Below are 23338 nucleotides of genomic sequence, written 5' to 3'. Positions count from 1 at the left end.
TCCTGCTGCTGCTGCTGCACACTTCCTCCTCCTCCTCCTCCTCCTCCTCCTCCTCCACCTCCTTGCTTGGGAAAATAATGCGATCAACAGGCCAGGGAGGGCCTAGCCAATGAAAAAGTGGGAGTGCCGCACCCTGTGAGCCGATTGGCTGCCCTGACCCTAAGCAGACTGCCAGCGAGCCTGTAGCTCAGGGATTAGAGGTGGGTCTTTGTGCATGCAGAATTGTTTTGCTTCAGTACAAGAGGCCTTATAGTGTTCTTACCTTACCTAGGAGGAGCCACACAGATCAGCAGTGACTCCAGATTAACCCATTTTTTGACTTACACTCAGATGAGATAGGCCTGTCTGCATCTGTCCTTCCACGATGGTTGTTCCTGAATCTCAGGACAAAATGTACTACCCTCCTGATGACCTGAAGAGGGATGCTCACGTGCCTGATTTTAACTCGTATCTGGCTCTGTACAGGAAGTCTCTTGAGAATCCAGAAGGTAGGTTAAACACATCTATATTTTTAGTGCAGTGTTTCCTTGCATTCCACCTCCCGCTGTGCAGGACTGTATGCACTGTGTGTATCTGCCTTGTCTGCAGCAGCCTGTAACACTGACATGAGATATCACTTTGTTGCAGCTTTCTGGAGAGAGATCGCTGATGAGTTCTTTTGGAAGAAGCCAGCGACAGGGCCGATGCTGCACTACAACTTTGATGTGACAAAAGGGAACATTTATGTCAAATGCATGGAAGGGGCCAAAACCAACATGTGCTATAATGTCCTGGACAGGCTTGTGAGGGAGAGGAATCTTGGTGAAAAGGTTGCCTATTACTGGTAAGCGACGGTGTCACACCGCCATGAATGATGGCTTTGATGGGAAATGCTGCCTGGAGCTATGTCAGGTATTCCAGTCAATAGCAACTGTTTTGTCCCCTGTGCAAACCCCAGAGCACCAAAGCAAACCTCAGCTAGTAAAACACAGTATCAGTGCTCCAGTGTTTCTATCCTCTGAATCAACAGAGGATATTTAAAAAGATTTGTTGCAAGCTTTCATACAATTTGGGTTGAACACATTGCAATTTAGCATTACAGCAGATTGTTAGAGTCCTGTAACACCCATAAAAGCATTTTTTGGTGTTTTACTACAGTACAAAAGCCAACTTCTACTTGAATCCCGCCAGAATCTCCCAATAACAAAAGCCCTATAAAGCTTATTGAATTATTTTCAGGATACAACTGTTTTCAGTCGCAGTAATTTGCATGTCAGCTCATAAAATTTCTTACTGAACTTCCAAGCTTCTGACTTCCACTAAACTCTTTAACTTACTGTTTAACTTAGTAGCCTGCTGCTTACAGTAAAGCCTTACCCCCTCTGCAAGTCACCATAAAGGCTCTGCTTTATGTTGTTTTGATATTATGGCACATATATTTGCTCTGTCAACACAAGAGGCTTAGCAAACAGCAAATAATGGTTCTGCAACTTCAGCAGTAATAGGGGTTCAATAGAACTAGGAACAGCGGAGATCAGCCATCGCCCACACAAGTGTCTTAACGCTGTTTGCACTACATCAAAGCAATTATGTAATATATCTGCTCAAGTGTTTGCCATTCCGGTTTTAGCACGCCATATGAGGAGGATGTGAGCTGTGTTATATTCAAGGTTTAAGTGGCCAGATGGTTTGTTTTGACCTGTTGAACTCTTATATGACTTTAGCTCACACCTTGACCAAATAGCAGTATAATCAAAGCTAAATAAAAGTTATTTGACTTTGTATCTATTATTTGCAGCGATTAGGTAACACAAGCTGAACCCATCAAATCCATATAGAACTTAAAATCAATGCATTACCTACAGTAGTTGACAGTCGACAAGTCCCCAGTTTGGAGAAACAGGCAGGAGAACTGACAGAACCTAAACAATCTACAGCTGCAGCAACATCCGTGTTCTGCAAGGTAAAATTACTGTTTTTGGCAAAGGAGTCTGGTGGCTTTGATGAGAGTATGGAACCATGCAATGTAAAGCAGTGGAACTATTATAAATATAGCACACACTTTAAATGATTAGCTGCTGCACCCATCAACAGTAGAACATTGCTTAGCTCTATGTTTGTAGAAGCAGGCAGTACACCTGTCTGCTTCTCGAAACTGGGGGCGTGCAGAACGCCATCTTCTGCAGCTAATATACTGTTTATGGTCCATAGTCACTGTCGATAGTCTATGGATAAGTACGTCATACAACCCAACTTCAAGAAATCTGAACTGTCCCTTTAAGTTTCAGGGACAGCTTACATTATTAACCAAATCAAACAATTAAAAGGCATCAACATGAAAGTACCCCTTCAAAAGTGTTTGTCTTGACATATTTGAAGTTTCAGAAAGAGGGCAGTATAATGCTTTTGGTTTGAACCTTCAGTATTAGCTTTACATGGGAGATTAAGAAGGGTCTCAGCACTCTGTGATGACAGGGGTCCAGTGACTGAAGTGCCCCCCTTTGAACAAACGTTGTTTATAACAAAGAGGGACTTATAACCATTCGCTGTAGGTGTCCTAACCCTTTCAAGTGCTTGTAAGAAACGGTTTCAACTTCAAAAAATCTTAAAAACACATTTCCTGTCTCAGTGGGTAAGTGATATTAGTAATGAAAACTTAATGCCTAAGAGGTAATTTATCAGCTGTTTCAAAAGGTCCCTTTGAATAGCTAAAAGCAACAGTCCCTATGCATGTTATGCACTTGTTACTATAACTGTCGGCTGCAAACAAAATAAGATCTCAATGTCAGGTTTGTCTCAGTGTCATTTTAATCTTTTGGACAACAATAGGGAAGGCAACTCACAATGACACAGAGTGAATCAAATGCAGAGTAAAAGAAAAACACAAAAAATCAAGAAAATGTAAGAGTGTAATGAATAAAAAACGGAAGTGTATGGAACATACAACAACAGCACAAAGTCTAAAGGCAATGGTAAATATTGCCACTGCAGCACAGCAGCCAAAAGCAGCTTCACCATGTTTGGATTTTACGACCGACGACCTCAGATGATCTGTGGGTTAATGCTGTAAGGTATTTTGCTCATGAATCATTGGTGATTTATAACTGAGTTGTATTAGTTAAAAGTTTTTTCAGTAGTGGTGTTATGTGCTCAGATTTCTTGGTCTTTGTCAGGTTTTAAGCAGCAGCATTCTGAATGAGCGGCAGCTGTCAATAAGCATTTTTAGAAAGACCTGAGAAAATCCTGAGATGAAGGCATGAATTAGTTTACCTCATGCTATATTTTAAGGTGGTAATTGGCTACTTTGTCATTGTCCCAACAGGGGCTTTAAGATTTAGGTTTTGATACCCTGAAGATTTTTCATGTTGTAGCAGACAATAATGATGAACACCACTTTTAGTCATCTTTAGCACATAAAACAATGCTTTTATCCTTATTTTTTATCCAAGACATGTTGACATATACAATCCTTATTTTTTTCTCAATGCACATTCAAAGCAAACAGAAGCATTTAGCAGTTGGATTAAAGAGGTCCGAGGAATGACCCCTGTGGAACCCCACATTTGATTGTGTTTGCACTGATACATATTGCTAAGAGGCACACACACCTACTAATTTAAACCTCCAACCTTGATCTGTTTTAATGCATATTTTAGGAGACATGCCTTGTACATAAAGACCATTAAAGGCAATCAAATATGTGCACTTTATTACAGCTGTTTCATCACTGTAATTACTTATTTCACCAACATCATGCTGATAAGGTTGTTCCCAGGTTTGCACAGTGTTTTGGCTTCTGTCCCACACCAGACGCCTACTACTGCGTGCTGGACTGTGAAACATTGTGCCACATAGTTTTACAAACAACTGTCTTGACAGACATCCAAACCTAATATAGGCAGAGAACCAGCAGGAACAGGATGTCTCCCCTGTGAACTCAAAGAACTCTGTAAGGGTTTGTGTTTCTATAATAAGTTAAAAGCCTAACCTGCTCTGCAATCAATGCATTAAGACAGATCTGCATACAATCTGAAACATTACTGCAACATAACTGAGTTGTATGTTGACTTCTCAGGGAGGGGAACTCACCTGACCACCACATGACCATCACCTACCGCCAGCTGCTGAGCCAAGTCTGCCGCTGTGCTAATGTCCTCAAGCAAATGGGTGAGAAACTAAATCTTATACCCAAACAAAATAACCTAAATATGGTACCTGAAATGACCTGTAGCAGTCAAAACTTGGACAAGAAAGACATAAACATTAGAGAGGCAAACCAGGCAAATGTAACACCAGAAGGCCACACATATTGACACTTTTTGACACTAAAAATCCCCTTAAACCTACCATAAAGACAGTATACAGTGGCCCCAAAAACCCTAAATGGGGTCCCTTCTAGCTACTGTATGACAGCTGGAAACCTTTAATTAGGACAGACTGGAGCTGTCATACATGGAGACTTATAAGTGTATGTGATTAATTATACAAATATAATACTAATAAAGTGTTGTCTGTGTAAATTAAATGTTTTTTTTTTGTGTTCCAATTATTAAATTCTATCCCAACTGAAATGATTCAACTCTATTTTGCTTGGTCACATACATAAACAGAATGCATTATTATTACAGTAATAACATTCATGACAACACTTTATTAATGTATATAAGTTAAGTTAAATTATATTAGTAATAGAATAACATCAGCTTTATTTTATTTTATTAAACAAATGGATTTTGGATGCAATTGAAATGAGTAAACCTGCCAAAACATTTTTTGAGCCTAGATGGCCTAGGATCCCCGCTGCATGAACACATGCCAAAACCATCACGTAATCACACCCAGTTTCAGCATCTGGTTTTATGATGGAAGAAAAGTAAAAAAAAAAAAAGACTTACAAACACGTAAAATAATCATCAAAACACAACTCTTACTATTATGAAACATTAAAACAATTACAAGAAGACTAAAGATGGAGCCATTCATAGCCATTGCCAAAGCAGTAGCATGTTATGTGTTATGCATGAATGCAAAAAAATATTGGTTATTATTGCAGTATTAATAAAGCATTAAGTGTAGCTGCTTTGGATTATTAAAGGAGTGGAGATGCAAAGAATTTTCCTTGGCGAGAATCAGCATGCCACAATCCACCAGATAGGCTCTATGCAGCATGCCCAGTGCACTTGTTACATATCAGACATATGTGGTCCAAATCCAACATGCTGAAACTCACCATAAAGCCAGATTGAGTTGAAGAATAGCATAAAATAGAGTAAGCTCGGGCTCTGAAGTGATTTGTGTTCAAATCTGCTTGTTTTCTTGTTTAAGGTGTAAAAAAGGGAGACAGAGTGTCTATCTACCTTCCCATGATCCCAGAGCTTGTCTACACTATGCTGGCCTGTGCAAGGATAGGTGCTGTCCACTCCATTGTGGTAAGTAGTTTGATGCAAATTATTTAGTTTTACCCATTTTGCAGAAGCAGATGGGTGGGTTTTACAATCTAAACATGTAGCTTCATTTCATGGCAGCATGTTACCTGTAGTACTTTGTATCAACATTTTTATTTCTTAACTTTTTGAAACATTCTCTGTTGCTCTGAGCAAGAGTCCGTCAGCATCATCTTAACCAATATCCGATATGCACAAGTTCCAGTCTGTGTGAAGTCAATTTTCTCCTCATTTCATCTCAGTTCAAATAACGTAATTTTTACAGTCGACATGTAGGTCAGCAGCGTCTGCTGCTCCTGTAGTTATCAGCTGTTTGCTGTGTGAACACGGCACCGACAGCACCTGCACTCAATATATGGGTCAAACAATTTCTGGCTGCATCTAGCTTGGGAAGGCATCAGAGGAAGCCAACACTATTTTAGCTTTTCAACCTTCCTCCTCCTCCCGAAGGTTAGCAGCCCAGTTAAAAATATCTGCAGGCTGCTGGTGTTGGTTATGACTTGCAAAGGCCTGTTTTTGGCAGACGTTAATCTCAGTGACCTTGTCTGTGCGTAGTTATTATTATACAGTAAATGTTCCAACTGAGATTTTATCATATTTCATATGAACATCACTCAGCAACATAAGGATCTGTGGCACCGTGCCAGCCTCTTGACTTCTCATGTGATTGTTAATATTAATCATAAATTACCTTTGCATGGAATTAAATCATAGATGGAGCCTGACAGGACAGCCAATGCCACTCACGCAGTGACATTTTGCTTCGTCCAAAGTCCTTGGTGTCCTGATTCATAATGCTGTCACCAACAGGAACACTTTATACTCTGTGAACTGTTAACCTTGGCCAGAACACAAGCGTCTGGCGGGGGATGCAGCGGATGACAAACATATAAAATATTCATAATAAATGTCTGGTTTATTATGTAAGACTGAACAAGATGACGCCTCTATACATGGTGATGAGAGGGAACAGCATGCATCAGGCTGCCTGTTTGCATTTTTAAGTAAGACTTTGTAGGTCTTGCTGGGGCAAAATGTGTGTGCCTGTGGCCACAAGTAACAATCGCAGAATCCTAGTAAATAAAGCAATAAACCTTGAGAGGCTGTGCACGGCAAGTAACAGCTTCAGGTGGCTTATTGCTTTTTAATAAAGAGTTACTAGATATACCTGGCAATGTTTTATAAAATAAAGACATAAACAAAAATTGCAATAAATGTAGTGATAACAAATTATAGTTTTTATGAAACAAGCAATGTTGTCACGGTGTAGAGTAACCAGTAACAAATACAAAATAATTCTATAAATAAATTATATGCTAATAAATATCCCAAAAATAACATAAAAAATGTATACAGGCATTAATTAATTGATAAAATGTGACATAAACCAATCTTTCTGTTTACATTTTTTACCTATTTATTGACTTTAATAGTGATTTTTATCATATTTAATTTGATCTACTTTTTATTATTTACATTTTTACATATTTAATGTGTATATTTACCTTTGTATTTATTTGTTTATAATTTATTTTGGGGGTTTTTTAACTTAATTTTTTCATTCAATTATCATTCATTATCCATAACCACTTATCCTAACTAGGGTGGTGTTATTAGATTTTTTTCAGGTTAAGTGCTGATTTTATTGCATTTTGAGGCGTTATTACTGGACATTCACCGGAAATCACATTATAAATATTACATTATTAGGTGCCACAGGGATTGCTTTATATATTTGCCCATGTTGCCATTGATGAAAATATGACAGTAAGACCCCAAATCAGAATGATCCTTTTAAAGGTCATGTTTTGTCTTGTTTTTGTCTTTGCATGTTCAGTTTGCAGGTTTCTCCGCTGAGTCTCTGTGTGAGAGGATCATTGATGCCCAGAGCAGCGTCCTGGTGACAGCAGGTCGGTCCGGCAGCACCAGGATGTGATGTGTTGCAGCACTCCGGGGCTGTAAAGATAATTTTCAAGTTTGTAAAGGGACTGAGTGTTTAAATGCCATGTCCCTGCAGGTTCACGCAGCTCATTATTTGCCTCTCCCTGCCTTTGTAATACACAGATGGTGTTTACAGAGGAGAGAAGCTGATCAACCTGAAACAGATTGCGGATGAGGCTCTGGACAAGTGCAGGGAAAAGTAGGTCCTGCTAAAGGCCAACAGTTTCTCAATTCTCAGCAACCGCCCATATTTACCCTAGCTGCTGGTAATGGGACTCAACTGCTGGCATATGAGTCACTGGACACACACACACGCACACACACACGCACAGCAAAGCCCTATCAGCTGTTAACAAGGATGTTGAGGAAACACTGTCTGGTTTCCACATTACAGGGTTGCCTGGAGTGATTTTGTCCAATATACCAAAGCAGAGAGAGGCAAAACAACAGCAGATTTACCAAATTAGTCAAAATTAAGGCTGCAAGATTTGGAATTAAATATCTAACTGCTAATTGTTATGACTCACAATTGTGACATGGTTTCTGATATTGGAGAGAAAAGGTTGATGATTTTTACACCATATTTCCTTGAAGAAATGTATTAAAAATGACCGTGGAGCAAATTTATTGCAAGGCAAGATTTTTTCTTCAGTCTGTAGCATCTCTGCAACAACACAGTGCTGGAATGTAACTAAGTACATTTACTCAAGTACTGTATTAAAATACAGTTTTGATGTACGGTTACTTTACTTGAGTTTTTCCACTTTATGAAACTTTATATTTTTACTCCACTAGATTTATCTGACAGCTTTAGTTACTTTTTAGGTTGAGATTTAACATTAAATAAACATGATGAATATAAAGTGATACATATTTTTAAACCTCATAACAGTATATACATAAAAGTACTTGTTATTGAGAATGAACCCACTGAGACTGGAATATATATTCCCCAAAAATGATTGTATTATTAGTTTTGATGAATTTATGTAAGCAGCATGTTTTTCATGTTAAATCTTGACCTTAAAAATAACTCAAGCTGTCAGCTAAATGTAGTGGAGTAAAAAGGACAATATTTGCCTCAAAATGTAGTGAAGTAGAAGTATAAAGTTACGATTGGAAATGGAAATGTTCAAGTAAAGCATCTTAAAATGGTACTTAAGTACAGCACTTGAGTAAATGTACTTAGTTACATTCCACCACTGCTGAGTTACAATTAGAAGAGGTTTTGATGCCTTTTATTACTTTTCCTCTCACACCTTTTCTTTTTATTTCTTCACAGAGCGTCATCCAGTGTGACTAAATGTCTCGTCATCAAGCACCACGCACTCAGAACAAAAAGCGGAGCTGCATGCAACAAACTCCAGGTAGATATGTTTTAATTAAAAAATACCTTAAAAAAACAAAAACAGGTTTTCTGCCTCAAAGGTGCACAGTAAATTACACTCTGGCATTTTGCTGTTCTGCTGGTTCAGACCCCCTGGGACTCACAGTGTGATGTGTGGTGGGACGAGGCGATGAAAGACTCTCCTGAAGAGTGTGAACCTGAGTGGCTGGACGCAGAGGATCCGCTGTTTATCCTCTACACCAGCGGCTCTACCGGCAAACCCAAGGTAAGACAGAGACAGGGGCTTCATAGGGGAAAAAATATGCTGCTCATTTTCTTGCTTGGAAATTCTCAATGGAACCACATTTTTTTAAATCAGTGGTTTTGGGTCTTTAAGCAAAAAGGAGAATCATTTATTTGCCCTATGATTTCACTTTAACTCCATCCATAAGTAACACAATGACAGAAAGTTTTGGTGATTAGTTTCATTCACTTTCTGTGATAAAACATCTATTAGCAAAACTCCTTAGAATAGGAGTTACTGACCCCGTGAAAAAGATTAGAAACCAATGTTTAAAATCACAGCATCAATTTTGTACTCTATTAGCTGTAATGATGTGAGCTACCATCACATATAAGACAAGCAGCCTCTGTTAAAAGCTTTAAGAAACAGCTCAAAACTTATTTTCTTTATAATTTTGCTTTTAATTACCTTTTTCTAACATTGTTTAATTCATTTTTAAATTTAATCAAATTTGTATTAATCGTATATATTTTTAGTTTTATACTGGTTTTATGGTTTAATAATTCAAATTGTTTTTGCAATCAAACTATTTTTATTATTATTTGTATTTATTTAGGATTTTACTAATTTACTGTTATTTGTCTTTGTGTCTCATTTTTTCTTTTTTAATTTAATGTAATTTACCCTGGAGAAGACATGGTTAACACAAGGATGTATAAACCATTTATAAGACAGTATTTATACATTACACACACTTTGATACAGTTATCAAAGGTTTTATATAAATAAAGTTTATGACGGCTATTATTAATAACAGCTGGATTTGCAATAATGGGCTATGAAATAGTGAGAATGAATGGTTTTATAATGCTTAGAGGCATAAATGCAGCCCTGTGGATCACCATAATTGTATTTGTTTTTATTTTGTATATAATATATGTTATTATTACACATAATACATGGCTCAGAGCATCAGATAGTATGACATCATCATCACGTCTTTGTCTCTGACATGCACACATGAGTGCACGCACGCACGCGCGCGCACACACACACACACACACACACATACACACCTGCATACATCTCTTCTTCCCCTTAATTTTGCTCTTTGTGGTGACCAATTATCTGCTCGTTCCTGTTCCCGTCCTTGTGTGTGTGCTGGTACAGGGTGTTCTCCACACTGTTGCTGGGTATCTGCTCTACACGTCGCTGACCTTCAAGTACGTTTTTGATCATCACCATGACGACGTGTACTGGTGCACGGCTGATATCGGCTGGATCACCGGCCACTCCTACATCACCTACGGCCCACTCGCAAACGGAGCCACAAGTGTCCTAGTGAGTGAAAGAGAATTTTGTTTTACTAAAAATCACTGCAATGACATTAAAGACACAGAGGCCAAATTAGAGACCTTATTAGTGATGCATGTGTGTGTTTTCTCCAGTTTGAAGGCATCCCAGTTCACCCTCATGTTGGCCGCTTCTGGGAGATCATTGAGAAGTACAAAGTGACCAAGTTCTACACAGCTCCGACAGCCATCCGCCTGCTGATGAAGTACGGACGGGAACCGCTGCAGAAGTAAGAGAATTCTGATGTCACAGCAGCTCAGAAAACAAAACAAAAAATCCAGATTCCCAGATGCTACGGCAGAAGTTTGGTTTTCAAAGCACAGGAGGTGCTTCGAGTTTATTTTTACAACAGGGTTGGCCAGCTTTCATATGGAAATTTCCACCTTTAATTTTTGAAAAGATCTCCATCTTCTGTTCTCACATCTTATGTAACAGACTCCTCTCTGGTGAAGAAAGAAAGCAAACTGTATGAATGATGAGGTGATACAAATGAATACATTTGGGCTCATTGAATCCACAAGAGTCTCAGCTTTCGCGTCATAACCAATTTATGCAATTCCAACACTGTTTAGGGACACCAGAAGGAAGAAATATTCAGATACAAGATGCAAAAATAACACATTTTAAGGGTTAAAAAGGGTGCGGTTTTTGCCTTAAACTGCATGTTACCAGCCTAAAGTGGGCATGTCTTAAAGGGCAGACTTTTAATTCACAGATCTTGAGGTCAAAGGTCAATGGACCCTTTTGAAAATGAACATGCCAGGTTTTCCCCTAGCTGAAATCTGGTTGGTACCAACGGATTCCTTAGATCTTCTAGTTTCACATGATGCCAGTATCATTAAAGCCCCTTTAAGACTGCTGTTCAAGCTGAGATATTTACGCCTCTGTGATGATTCACCTTCAGTCTGAACGTCCCAGAGGCGTAATGGGGGGACCAAATGATACCTGCTCTGTACTGCCTTCAGAGGTAGTTATTTGTGCGACCAACACTCTGGTAATAAGAAAGGAAGTGGAACGTATCATTAGACTCATGCCTCTCACTTGAGTTTGATAGTAAATTAATCATGTTCAGTAAAATGCAGAACAACTTTGCGTGAGTCTGTACGGCGAGGAACAGCACGACGGGCAGCTCTTTCGCCATTATCGTTTCAAATTCACTGCTGCTGCTGTTGCAGTTATACGTCACTATCGTCTCCTCCCACTTCCTTCTGCATTGCTAGACTGAAATGTGAATGAACGTCCCATGTTGCATTGCGACACTCCCACGTTTTCTCATCGACACGATGGCAGAGATTGTTATGGCGTTTTTGCAGAAAGGCAGTCTATTTCTGAGTCTGCTACAGCCTCTTTATACTATTTCATAAGCTATCTTTTCTCTCCTGCTTCTACCAGGTATGACATCTCCAGCCTGAGGATTCTGGGGACTGTTGGCGAGCCGATCAACCCGGAGGCGTGGCAGTGGTACCACGAGGTAGTCGGTCAGGGCAGATGTCCCGTGGTCGACACTTTCTGGCAGACCGAGACCGTAAGTGACGGCAATGCCATCTGTCTGCAATTAACTCTCAGCTCTGTGTTGTTTACTTCAGAAGAGTTACTTCAAAACATCTATATGAAAGAATATCTGTATAAAATATACATATTCAATATATTTATATCTGGAAATACATGATTTAAATATCACCTTATGTCTCTACAGGGAGGTCATGTTCTGACTCCTCTGCCTGCTGCCACGCCGCTGAAACCTGGCTCTGCTGTAAGTGACAATTGTCTGATATTCTCATACATTTTATGTAAAAATATTAAAAACACCAACATCTACCATGATTAGTTTTATCATGCTGGTAAGAAAGGGTCAGATCCATCATTATCAGCTAAAGAAATGCAGGAGATTCATATAGATTTCTATTTTTGTCGATTATGATTCACATTATGATCTAAAAAATAAAAAAAGAACATTGCAGAAGCAGTTTATCTCACATTAAATCCACATCTCATATTTCAGACATTTCCTTTCTTTGGGGTGGAGCCCACGATCCTCAATGAACACGGGGAGGAACTGGAAGGCGAGGCCGAGGGTTATCTCGTAAGTTTCAATTCAAATTCTATGCAACTTTATTTATTTCTTCCTGTCAGGACAGCTCCAGATCAGCAGATACACACAGGAGAGAAACATTAAAAAAAACTCTATCAGTTCCCATATGTGGAACTGATAATAAATACATTAATAAATAACTTTAAATGATAAATTTAGCGATTTGTTTTTTTTTTTACTGCACAGCTTTTTAAAAATGTATGTATGAATTTTCAGTTTGAAGCGCCTTTAAAAGCATTACTTATCATTATATATTATTTTATGTGTATTTTATTTAATCGCATTATCTGTATTTTTATTTAACTGATTTGATTTAATTGTAGTTTGAATTATAATTTTCAAAAACAGAAATAATATATTATTATTATTATTATTATTATTATTATTATTAATATTAATAATAATAATAATAATAATAATAACAATAATAATGAACTTTATTTCTATAAAGTTTTAAAAATCAAAGTTAAAAAGTGCTGTTTGAGACAAAAATAAAATGGCAGAATGAACAATAATAAAAACAATTTAAAAACAGTTTATACAAAATTGAGCAAAGAAACTACGTATGACAAATAAAATAGGTAGAATAAAACAATTAAAATAATAAAATAATCAATGAAATAAAAGTAATGAAAATGCTTTTTGTATTCACGCACACTTTTTTGAAAATTAAATAGAAGATCAGCCGTGGGTGTAGCTTATTGCAGTTTATATCGGGCAAAAACTTCTTTTAACTTAATATTTATGGGCAATGCAAATGATGTGTCTTTAAAGCAATTGATTTCATATCGGCATATAATTGATTTTAAAGTATATTTTCTACAAAATGAAGGCTTTTATTTTCAAATAATAGCCAAGTTTGGTTAGAAAAATATCAGTTTCTGTCACATTATTATGCTTTTCCAAATAACATATTTCTTATTCTAGTACATCCTTAGTATCAGTAATATGTCTCTTATGATTCAGTGTTTTCTGTGTTCCTTTCTGTTCCAGGTGTTCAGGAGGCCCTGGCCTGGAATAATGCGCACTGTGTACAGAAATCACGAGCGCTTCGAGAACACCTACTTCAAGAAATTCCCGGGTTTCTATGTAACTGGTGACGGTGAGCCACAAAAACTTATATTACATCTGATATTTGGACACACAGACTGTATATCAGAGGAGTAAAATACCAAAAGTGTGCTTAGTTTCTCACCAGAATACCAAAATAGAGCTAGATAGATGCTATAAAAACTCTTATGTAACATGTTTTGTCTTCTGTCAGGCTGCAGGCGGGATAAAGACGGTTATTACTGGATCACAGGAAGAATAGACGACATGTTGAATGTGTCAGGTACTGTCTGATAACACAGCTTTTCTTTTTACCTTGTTATGTCATTTAAAACTTCCACACAAACTTGCAGCCTTGTGAGAGTTTTTCTTTCAGCTGAAGCTTTTTTGTTTGTTCGTCTCTCATTTGTTTTGTCTCTTGACTTTCTCTGTGTCTTTCAGGCCACCTGATGAGCACAGCGGAGGTGGAGGCGGCTCTGACGGAGCACCCGGCTGTGGCGGAGGCCGCGGTGGTGAGTCGGCCTCACAAGGTGAAGGGCGAGTGTCTGTACTGCTTCGTCAGCCTCAAAGACAGCAGGGAGTTCAACCACACACTGGTGGAGCAGCTCAAGAGACTGGGTGAGGCTCAGACACAGCAGGGTTTAACTAAAGTAAAAATCCATTGACAATTATGTAAATTGTGGTTTTAAATATTTTTTATTGGATAATGTTTTTTTCTGTCTTGGTTAAACTTGAAAAAAAAAAATTCGTAGATACAAACATATATCTAATGAAATCAAATTTATCAAAAGGTTAAAATTATTATATCGCTGACATACAGCAGAGATACTAAATTTGGTGGTGCAAAGACCGTTTTATAATTCACAATGAAATTGTTAAATAGATTTGCAAGAGGTTTCTTTGTACTTTGAATGTAAAAAAAAGTGTTGAATGCATTTTTAAAAAGCCTCAAAATACAGCTTATTTATCAAAAAAACTCACGCACCTCCTCCACTTCCTGAACCTCTTCCACCTAATGCTCCTCCTCCACCTCATCTCCTCCTGCACCTCCTTTTCCACAGCCACCTTGTGCACAGCACAGCACCTCCCCCACCTGCACCTCCTCCTGAACCCGCTCCACCTCATATTCCTCCTGCACCTCCTTTTCCACATCCACTTCATGCACCTCCTCCACTTCCTGAATCTACTCCACCTCCTGCTTCTCCTCCATCTCATACTCTTCTTCCTCCTGCACCTCCTTTTCCACATCCACCTCATGCACCTCCTCCATCTGTACCTCCTCCACTCCCTGAACCTGCTCCACCTTATTCTCCTCCTCTTCCTCCTGCACCTCCTCTTCCACATCCACCTTATGCTCCTCATCTCCCCCTCCTGCACCTCCTTTTCCACATCTACCTCATGCACCTCCTCCACTTCCTGAATCTACTCCACCTCCTGCTTCTCCTGCTTCTCCTCCACTTCATACTCTTCTTCCTCCTGCACCTTCTTTTCCACATCCACCTCATGCACCTCCTCCATCTGTACCTCCTCCACTCCATGAACCTGCTCCACCTTATTCTCCTCCTCTTCCTCCTGCACCTCCTCTTCCACATCCACCTTATGCTCCTCATCTCCCCCTCCTGCACCTCCTTTTCCACATCTACCTCATGCACCTCCTCCACTTCCTGAATCACCACCTCCTCCTCCTCCTCCATCTCCAGATGAGCTTAATTCTGCTCTGCACTGATTTCTCTTCTGTATTCTTTTGTCAGTGAGAGAGAAAATTGGACCAATCGCCACACCAGACTTCATTCAGAATGCTCCGGCGCTCCCGAAGACTCGCTCAGGTAAACAGCTCAACACCTCTTTAAAACCAGCACCGTCCCTCTCCTCCCCTTCTCTCCTTCTCAGCAACATCTGTCTCCTCTTCCTCTGGATCTATTTTAGGGAAGATCATGAGGCGAATCCTCCGGCAGATCGCACGCAACGAGAAGGACCTGGGCGACCTTTCGACCCTGGCCGACCCGAAGGTGGTGGAGGAGCTGTTCAGCCAGAGATGTGAAGCTGCAGCCTGAAATACACCTCTCTCTCTTTCTCTTTCTCTCTCTCTCTCTCTCTTGGTGTTTTCCAACGGTACAAATGAAGACAATCACTGACTGCTGATTCTGGATCTTTGGGACTGAATGAAGGGGCTGGGATCAGAAAATAATACCGCTGACACTGAGATGTTTAAAATTGTTGTTTTATGTGCAGAAAAGAAGGTAGAAAACAAATGTCAGTCGTTGCAGATATATGGGGCTGTTGCTGCTTTGCATTTGGGCCAAAATGTCAAATAAACTAGACACACAATTGTTATGTTTTATATTTTCTAACAGTCTTTTAGCTCCATGTCTCATATCATTGGAGGAGAAGGTGAACAATTATTCTCGTCAGCTTTGCACAGCTTGTTCTTTGACTGACACCTGATGTATATTTTCAATCTGTGATAAATTTCTATAAGCTGAGAATGAAGTGTTTAAATCTGTTGTCTTTGTTCCTTTTACCTTCAAGCTCAGCAGCTGATTGGCCCCCTCATGTGGCAGGAATCTTCCTCTGCAGCTGCTATCTGATGGTTTAGTGTAAAAAAAAAAAAAGAAGAAGCTCTTTTTACTCATGCCAAGGGTTTCTGCCTGTTGTCTTTTAATGATACACACACAGAGGGCTTTCATGGTGCGATCAGTGCAGCAGGGAGCAGCGGTTAGGGGGGACAAAGATCGAGGGATGCTGAGAAGAAGAAAAGAGAGGTTTGTTTAGTCTTAAGTGCACTGGATTCTTTTGTAATGACGAGTATCAGTGGTCTTTAAAAAGGAGGAAAGATAAGATTACAGCAGGTTGTTGTGCAGAGGTTTTTCTCTCATATCTTACTGTAAATATCGGGTCATGTCACACACTTTTTGTTTTTTTATTTTATTCTGCTCCTACATGTGACATGCATGCAGTGATTTTTGTGAGTGTCTGTGGGGAGGGCGGGGAGAAAAAAGAGCCCACAAATACGGCGAGCAGCAGCAGAGGAGGGGTTACCATGACAACCTCTTCACCCCCCCACCCTCAACTCCCTTCTCCTCACCACCCCCCAAACCCTCCTTCTTCCTCTGACCACAACAGCAGTCTGCAGATGTTTTGTAACCTTCTTCTCCCATACACACACATTCTTGTACTTCCATCTTTGTGAGGACCCTTTATGGACATATTGCAATCCGAAAGAATCAAATATACTTGCATTTGAACCATACACATGCATAGACAACTGGCCGCATTGCGAATGTAAATAATAATAACTTTATTTCTATAGCACCTTTTTAAAACAACAGCTTACAAACTGCTTTGACAGAGAGCAGTTAAACACAAAGGAGAATGATGTCATAAGGCCAAAGAAAATAATTCTTACATAAAAACAATAAAAGACAGCATCAGATAAATTACAAGACAACCTCAGATACCATGGAAAAGTTAAGTAATTAGAACAGAAATAAAAGATAAAAAGGACGAAGGACTGTATGGAGAATAGAATAGAAACATTACATAAAAGCAAGTCAATAAAGGTGAGTTTTCAGAAGAGGTTGAAAAGAAGTTACCGACTCTGCATGCCTTCTTTCCTAAAATATGATATATAGTTAGACCTAAACAGGCTTTAAAAGTGATGAGTAGAACCTTAAAATCAATCAAAAGCTCACATACCTGCCTATGTACAAGGTGCATTACTGGAGGGTTCCTCTAGAGGGAGCACCTCATAAATCAGACTGCGTAAGGGCTCAAATAAAACACAGAAGTAGAGTTTCCGAATGTGCATGGTGTAATGTTAACATGGCGACACTTTAGGAGGTTGATTTAATGTTATTCTCAGATCACAGCAACATAGAAGGCGAAAGGTGGTTAATAAAATTTCTTAGCCAGCTCAGGTGTCTGATGACTGGTGGACAAAACATGCCATCTGCACTGTGCCAATTTTTAAAACATTTTTTTTACATCATTTCCATCGGCGAGGATGTACGGGGAGATACAAGCCTACACTGCTCTTAGTCGTTATTTTCTGAGGACGTGCACAACCAACGATCCGAACCCCTGCAGGATACGTAAGACTGATGCCATGCGTTTGTGTACGCATAGTTAAAAGCATGTAGCAAAAGTATATTTGAGCCTCAACACTGACCTTTACCATCACAACCAAATACCTTAACCTAATTGTAGGTTAGAACCAAGCGACCCTCAACCCTCAAACAGGCCTTTAAAGTAGTGAGTATTGGCTGAAATGTCCTCACTTTTCAAAATGTCCTCACTCTGTTGGTTAAACACACGTTACGGTCCTCACTTTGTATGATGTACAAGTATACGCACACACTTAACGTGAGGTTCCAACATTTTTTTTGCAGCTCTTGACCTTCTTGATGTTGTTAAAAGCAAAAACCGATAGAAATCTAAAATTAGATGTCATATGAAGAGTAAAAAATGAAAGTATATGCTCCCCCCAAAAATGTTTGTCCTAATAAAACAGTTTTGGTTCCACAAAGTTACTTTCACAAATGGTAAGAGCAGTGATACATCAATATATCAAAGTATCTGAACCTCTGAATCTGATTCAATTAAAAAATAGATGCCTTTGCATTAATAATATCAATCATATAGTAATTCTCCCTCTGTTATAAGGCATTTAATATATACATTTAAAATAAAAGTGTTTCTGATATTTTAATGTTGGATTGATGGATGGATGGATCTTTGAGGGCAGAGCAGTTTATCAATAATTCATTGTGTGCCATAATGTCATCATCCCGTGTTGTTTGGCGTCTGATGTGCTGCTGACTGTCAGTTTGTCAAGATCGCTCCGTCAGCAGTGACCAGCTCCTCCTTCCAGCTGTCGGTGCTTCAGAGTCAGTTTGTGAAATTCAATCAGCTAAATTCAGTTACAAACACAAACTTGCTGTTTACGTTACACTGATAACTGAAGCTGAAATTTTACTGTAAAAAAAATAAAAAAATAGTACAATTAATATCGGATAATAATAGATGTGATGTGGATGTTTTGTTGATTAGGAATGGAGCAGGAATTTTCTGCAAAGGTCATCATTGTTATTTTATTTTAAATGTATTTCTTATTTTCTGTTTGATTGGTAGTAATCCTACTTGCAGTGGCAGTAACAGAGGTTTAAGAATAAGGGAGTGTATAAAAATGAACTTTTTAAACATTATTAAAACCTTCTTAACAATGAACAATAATGAAGGAATCCTTACGGGTACAAGCTGACAGCAATAATAGTATCTCTCTGTCAGTTTTTATTGTTTTGATTGAGAGACCAATAGTGGCAGAAAACTACATATTGCACGTTTAAGTGACAAAAACAATAACTTTGTGAACATTTTTTAAAAAGTACTATTTCAGCAAAAAAGTGTTGGAAAATATTCTCTGTAAAACATGTGGATTATGTAGATTATTGCATATAGATTTTAACATTTTAAAACTACGTTTCTGTCCTAATCTGGATGGAAAAGCTGAACATTATTGTGTGTGTGTGAAGCATTGTAACTACCCTCCAACCTTCCTCCACCCCGAGCTGCCGGAGGATTACGGCCCCAAATCCTCCGTCATTGTTTCTCATGTGGTATCACGCCGGCTCAGAGAGAGAGAGAGAGAGAGAGAGAGAGAGAGAGAGAGAGAGAGAAAAAGAAAGAGAGAGAGAGAGAGAGAGAGAGAGACTCAGATGCTGTGGGACCTGGAGGTTTCAGCACTATACATCCCGTTCTGTGTGGAGGCAAAGCCCCACTGTGAGTGACACAAAGATGTGAGCGCTGTGTGTGTGTGTGTGTGTGTGTGTGTGTGTGTGTGTGTGTGTGTGGGACCAGGCACGTCCAAAGCAAATTACACAAACAAAAGAGGAATCAAGGAGGCACCAAATGAATGGCGTCTTTTTGTTTTGGCATTTCAAAAGACAGACAGATGGTCTAACTGAACTTGAAGCCCACTGGACATTTGTTATACTGAAACGGTACAGTATGTTGAAGTAAAAGGCTTTGAGGTACCCCGATGGAGGTCAGTCACAGGTCAAAGGGCAACGCAAAATGATGTTAGAGAGAATAAAAGCGAAGGTGACAGCAAGGAAAGGAAGTATAAAGGTTAACGTTTCTTTAACTGTCACTTACTGACACTGTCCTCGTACATTCTGCTTTTATTTTACTTTAACTATCTTCTTTCAAGCCTAATCATGAACTTTTTTGCCCTAACCTCAGAGACATTGTTTTGTAGTGTGAGCATAATAAAACTGCAGCCTTTTAATTCAACATAACCGCTTACAAATTTTAAATAAGCATTTACAATTTTGGTAAAATTTAATGTATTATTACTCGCTTGTTGTCTTGACTTAGAACTTCAGTGTGAAGACTTGAAACTTACTTGTTACAACTTTGTCCCACCTCTGCTTTCATTTTATTAAAACTTTGGCCAAAACTGCAGCTTTGGCCATTGTTTCTATTGGAGAAGACAAGTAATGTGTTTGAGCGTGAACAAGCAATGGGTCGACCAATCAGTATCCTGCGTGGAGCTACTGGAGTTACAGTAGGTGTGTGTGACAGATGACACAGAGGGACGAGCGCTCATTTAAAACAACTCTGTGAACTTTCAGTTTCAAAGTAGAAATGAGCAGCAGTCTCCTGAGTGAATGTTTTGACACATCCACAATTACCTCTGTTCGCGGACTTTCCTGCTCTTTATATTACTTCATAAAAATGAAGATAAGGTAAAAATATCTTCAGTATAAAAATATTAAACTAGATGTTTTCCTAATTTTACCTTTTATATGTTATGCTACCTGTGTTCATATTTGCAGCATTTAAAATTCTTCATCGAGCATGATTGTGTTTAGAACGTTAAAAAACCTAATTTTCAAAATTCTATTTGTTTTTTTTTGTGTCTCTGAGTGTGTTTTCATAGGTTCAAAATGTTGATCCGGTTGTCAAAGAGAGAAATAATTATCAGGTCATATAGGTGAAGATACCAACATTCTGACATTTTTTTAAAGTTGTATATACACAGGTAGAATGAATCAAAAACTGCAAAAAATAGCCCAAAAATTCCATTTTAAAGAAAATACTTCTGTACTTTTGAACCTGAGTAGAAATCAAAATACTGGACTTTTACTTGTTATTCAAATATTTCTTTAGTTTTTTCCAACAGTACACATCAACACTAGAACAATGGTACTCCATTTACAGATAAGGGACCGAACAAACATGTACTTATTCTTTTATTCATAATGGAGTTTGTTTTTTAGATTGCTGTATTGGAAATAATCTTATTCCTCCACCATTGATTTCCACAACTCCCATGATGAATTTATTCTGGCATGTTCCTCAGTGTCTCTTGTTCCAATCGTGTTTTTCCTGCAGCACATATTGTTTCTAATTCGACGGCAGCCTGATCGACGGCCCTGCTGGTTTAGTTCAGGGTTCAAACGGTCGTCACACTCTTTGGCACAATGGGACTGTCTGTTAACACACACAATAGTGCATTTCTTTCTGAGCTAAAATCCAACAACAACCACACACACAAAAAAACTTGACACCCAGCCTCCGCCATGCTGCTTCCCCAGCTTGAACACACAGTTTGCCACACAGCCGAATGAATAATGATGTAACAGAAAGTGAGGAGAAGTGAAGGGCCTCTGGGTAAAGCTCTCGCTCAATATGAAGTCTCCTCTGGACTCCTGGTCCAGTGCGGGGCTTTTTGTATCGCTGGCGTGACAGCCTCTCAGCTAATGGCACAGCCGGGCCCTTTGTGTCGCTCATTGTCTGCTGGAGGCCTTCGCTCACAGCTGCAGGCGTGTGCAATTTGGGATCCAATTTTTTGACAGATTGCACACTGATGGAGGCGGCGTGGAGCCTCGGGAAGGTTAATTCAGTCAGAGAATGAGGGCCCATTCAGTAAAAATTGATTAAAATGCGTCTTTACCCATGTCAGATCGTACATGCTGTTATTTAAATGACTGGACGGCAGGTCGCCTCATTTTCTAAATACGTTTAAAAACTGAACAAAGGATCTATCTTGGATATTTTGGTCACATTTTCTTGTCCAGTTTACTTCAAAAAGTTGTGCAAGTTGTACATTTACATGTCAGCAGTGGTGAAATGTAATTAAGCACATTTACTCAAGTACTGTACTAAACTTGAGTTTTTCCATTTTATGCAACTTACAAACCTGTACATATTGATGCTGATACTTTTGTACTTTTACTGAAGTTTTGAATAAAGGACTTTTATTTTGATGTTTTGTTTTAAGTGGGTTGACGTTTCTCTCCAGGTCCTCTAAAATCGCCCATAGGAGTTAATGAGACCGTCAATGGTTGTCTGTCTCTATGTGTCAGCCTTGCGATAGTCTGGAGACCTGTCCAGGGTGTACCCCGCCTCTCACTCAATATCAGCTGGGATCAGCTCCAACCCCCCGTGACCCGAGATCCGATGAGCGGTTAAGTATGATAAATGAATGAATGTATTTGGTTACATTCAGTCTGTTGCCAATAAAAGGTACCATGTGGAATTTTTGACCACAAGTGGCGCTATGGAGCAATGACTTTGTCATCCTGCCAAATGTTTCACGCTTAAATGAAGCAGCATTTGAAATTCTTTTAATTGGTTTTGCAAATGTTATAGGAGGAAAGAAATGCAGTCAGTGTGTTTGAGACAAAGCATTTTAGTGAGAAAACTTAAACTCAACTTTTGTTTGTTTACAAGAAAACTCTATGGGGAACCTTAGATAAACTTCTGTCGTTTTCTTTGTGGTTGGTGACGAGGTGGTAATTTTAAAAATTGTCGGTTCAAGACAGACTGTTAAAATTTAGATTTGAAGTCACAATTTCCTCAGCCACAACAGATATTTTGCTGTCAGTAACCCAGTCCTAATAAGACTTCATGGGACACTTCTCTCAGCTGCAGCCTGAATAAGAGAGTGAATTTCTACATTTAAATTCTGCTGCTTTCAAACAAATCTCACTGCAAAAGAGACACATCTGTCTTCGTCGACTGTGATTGGTGTGTTATGTCGTCTGGACTTGAACCCTGCGCATCGATCCCCAGTGTTCAGCTTCGACTGTCAGCTGAGTCGTCAGACGGCAGCTGCAAACTCCACAGAACAAGGCGAAAGAGGGAATGTCTCGTCTGTTTAGTCAAACATATAAAGATTTGGGAACACGAGGGGAAACTGCTCTAAACAATCTGACAGAGACGCGCAGACAGCCGCCGCTGCATTATTCATCACAGCCGGGGAAGAAAAACATGGCTCTTTTTTATCTTTTCCAATCACAGTCAAATGTCAGAGCAAATATTCAAAAGCAGCTTCATTTAAAGAGCTGGTTTAATGCTGAAGGAAGTCCAACATTCTCAGTTCAAAAGCTTCATCTGAACTAGTAGTCAACCCTGTTTTAGCCAGAAAGAAATTGATTATTCTCTTAGAGTTTTTTCGCACCAATGGAATTAGATTTTGTTTGCAACAAGCGTCCTGCAGATTTGATTTATTCATGGCTCAGCATTTTTAGATTTCAAACTGTTGGCTCCACATGACTCAAAACAGAAAGGACACGCAGTAATCAACTAAAAAGTTTTTACAGGTCTAAACCTGTGAAAAAGACGATGTGACTTTAGTTTTTCTTTTCCGGTGTCCTGTCGGCAGATTTTTGTCACTTAATGTCCTGACAAACATCCAGTTGCCTCTCTGATGCATCATTTATTTTTCTTATCAGTTAATTGGATCAACTGACTTTGTAAAGCAGCGTGTGTCAATGATGGGGTGATCAGACGTCAGGTGACAAATGACAAATATAATCTTTTTTTCAATTCCACTTTGCAATATCGAATGGAAGCCTGATGTGATATGTAATGAGGAGGAGGTGAAACTGGAAATCCTTTTA

At 39.0% G+C, this 23338-nt stretch overlaps 1 protein-coding gene across 1 annotated transcript; it reads left to right on the top strand.

Annotated features, from left to right (window-relative positions):
* The first annotated feature begins 221 nt into the window (after positions 1 to 221).
* acss2l (acyl-CoA synthetase short chain family member 2 like) lies at positions 222 to 16017 on the top strand. Its single transcript, XM_059344958.1, has 18 exons — positions 222 to 488; positions 628 to 823; positions 4055 to 4146; positions 5305 to 5408; positions 7261 to 7333; positions 7488 to 7563; positions 8647 to 8731; positions 8840 to 8977; positions 10106 to 10276; positions 10384 to 10517; positions 11681 to 11813; positions 11985 to 12041; positions 12291 to 12371; positions 13374 to 13482; positions 13645 to 13713; positions 13872 to 14048; positions 15182 to 15256; positions 15357 to 16017. Exons 1-18 carry the CDS (start codon positions 365 to 367, stop codon positions 15482 to 15484), a joined length of 2022 nt encoding a protein of 673 aa, XP_059200941.1. The 5' UTR covers positions 222 to 364; the 3' UTR covers positions 15485 to 16017.
* Positions 16018 to 23338: the final 7321 nt, after the last annotated feature.

Source organism: Centropristis striata, chromosome 11, assembly GCF_030273125.1.
Source record: "Centropristis striata isolate RG_2023a ecotype Rhode Island chromosome 11, C.striata_1.0, whole genome shotgun sequence".
Taxonomy (NCBI): domain Eukaryota; kingdom Metazoa; phylum Chordata; class Actinopteri; order Perciformes; family Serranidae; genus Centropristis; species Centropristis striata.
Note: the sequence above shows the minus strand (reverse complement) of the source record. Positions and strands in the feature narration are given on the sequence as shown.

What these genes read in the sequence shown, in the direction of transcription:
- acss2l (XM_059344958.1), top strand. Translation starts at nt 365, where the DNA reads ATGGTTGTTCCTGAATCTCAGGACAAAATGTACTACCCTCCTGATGAC. An exon ending in CTGGACAAGTGCAGGGAAAA is followed by an intron (nt 7,564 to 8,646) that starts GTAGGTCCTGCT and finishes ATTTCTTCACAG; the next exon opens with AGCGTCATCCAGTGTGACTA. An exon ending in GGACGGGAACCGCTGCAGAA is followed by an intron (nt 10,518 to 11,680) that starts GTAAGAGAATTC and finishes TGCTTCTACCAG; the next exon opens with GTATGACATCTCCAGCCTGA.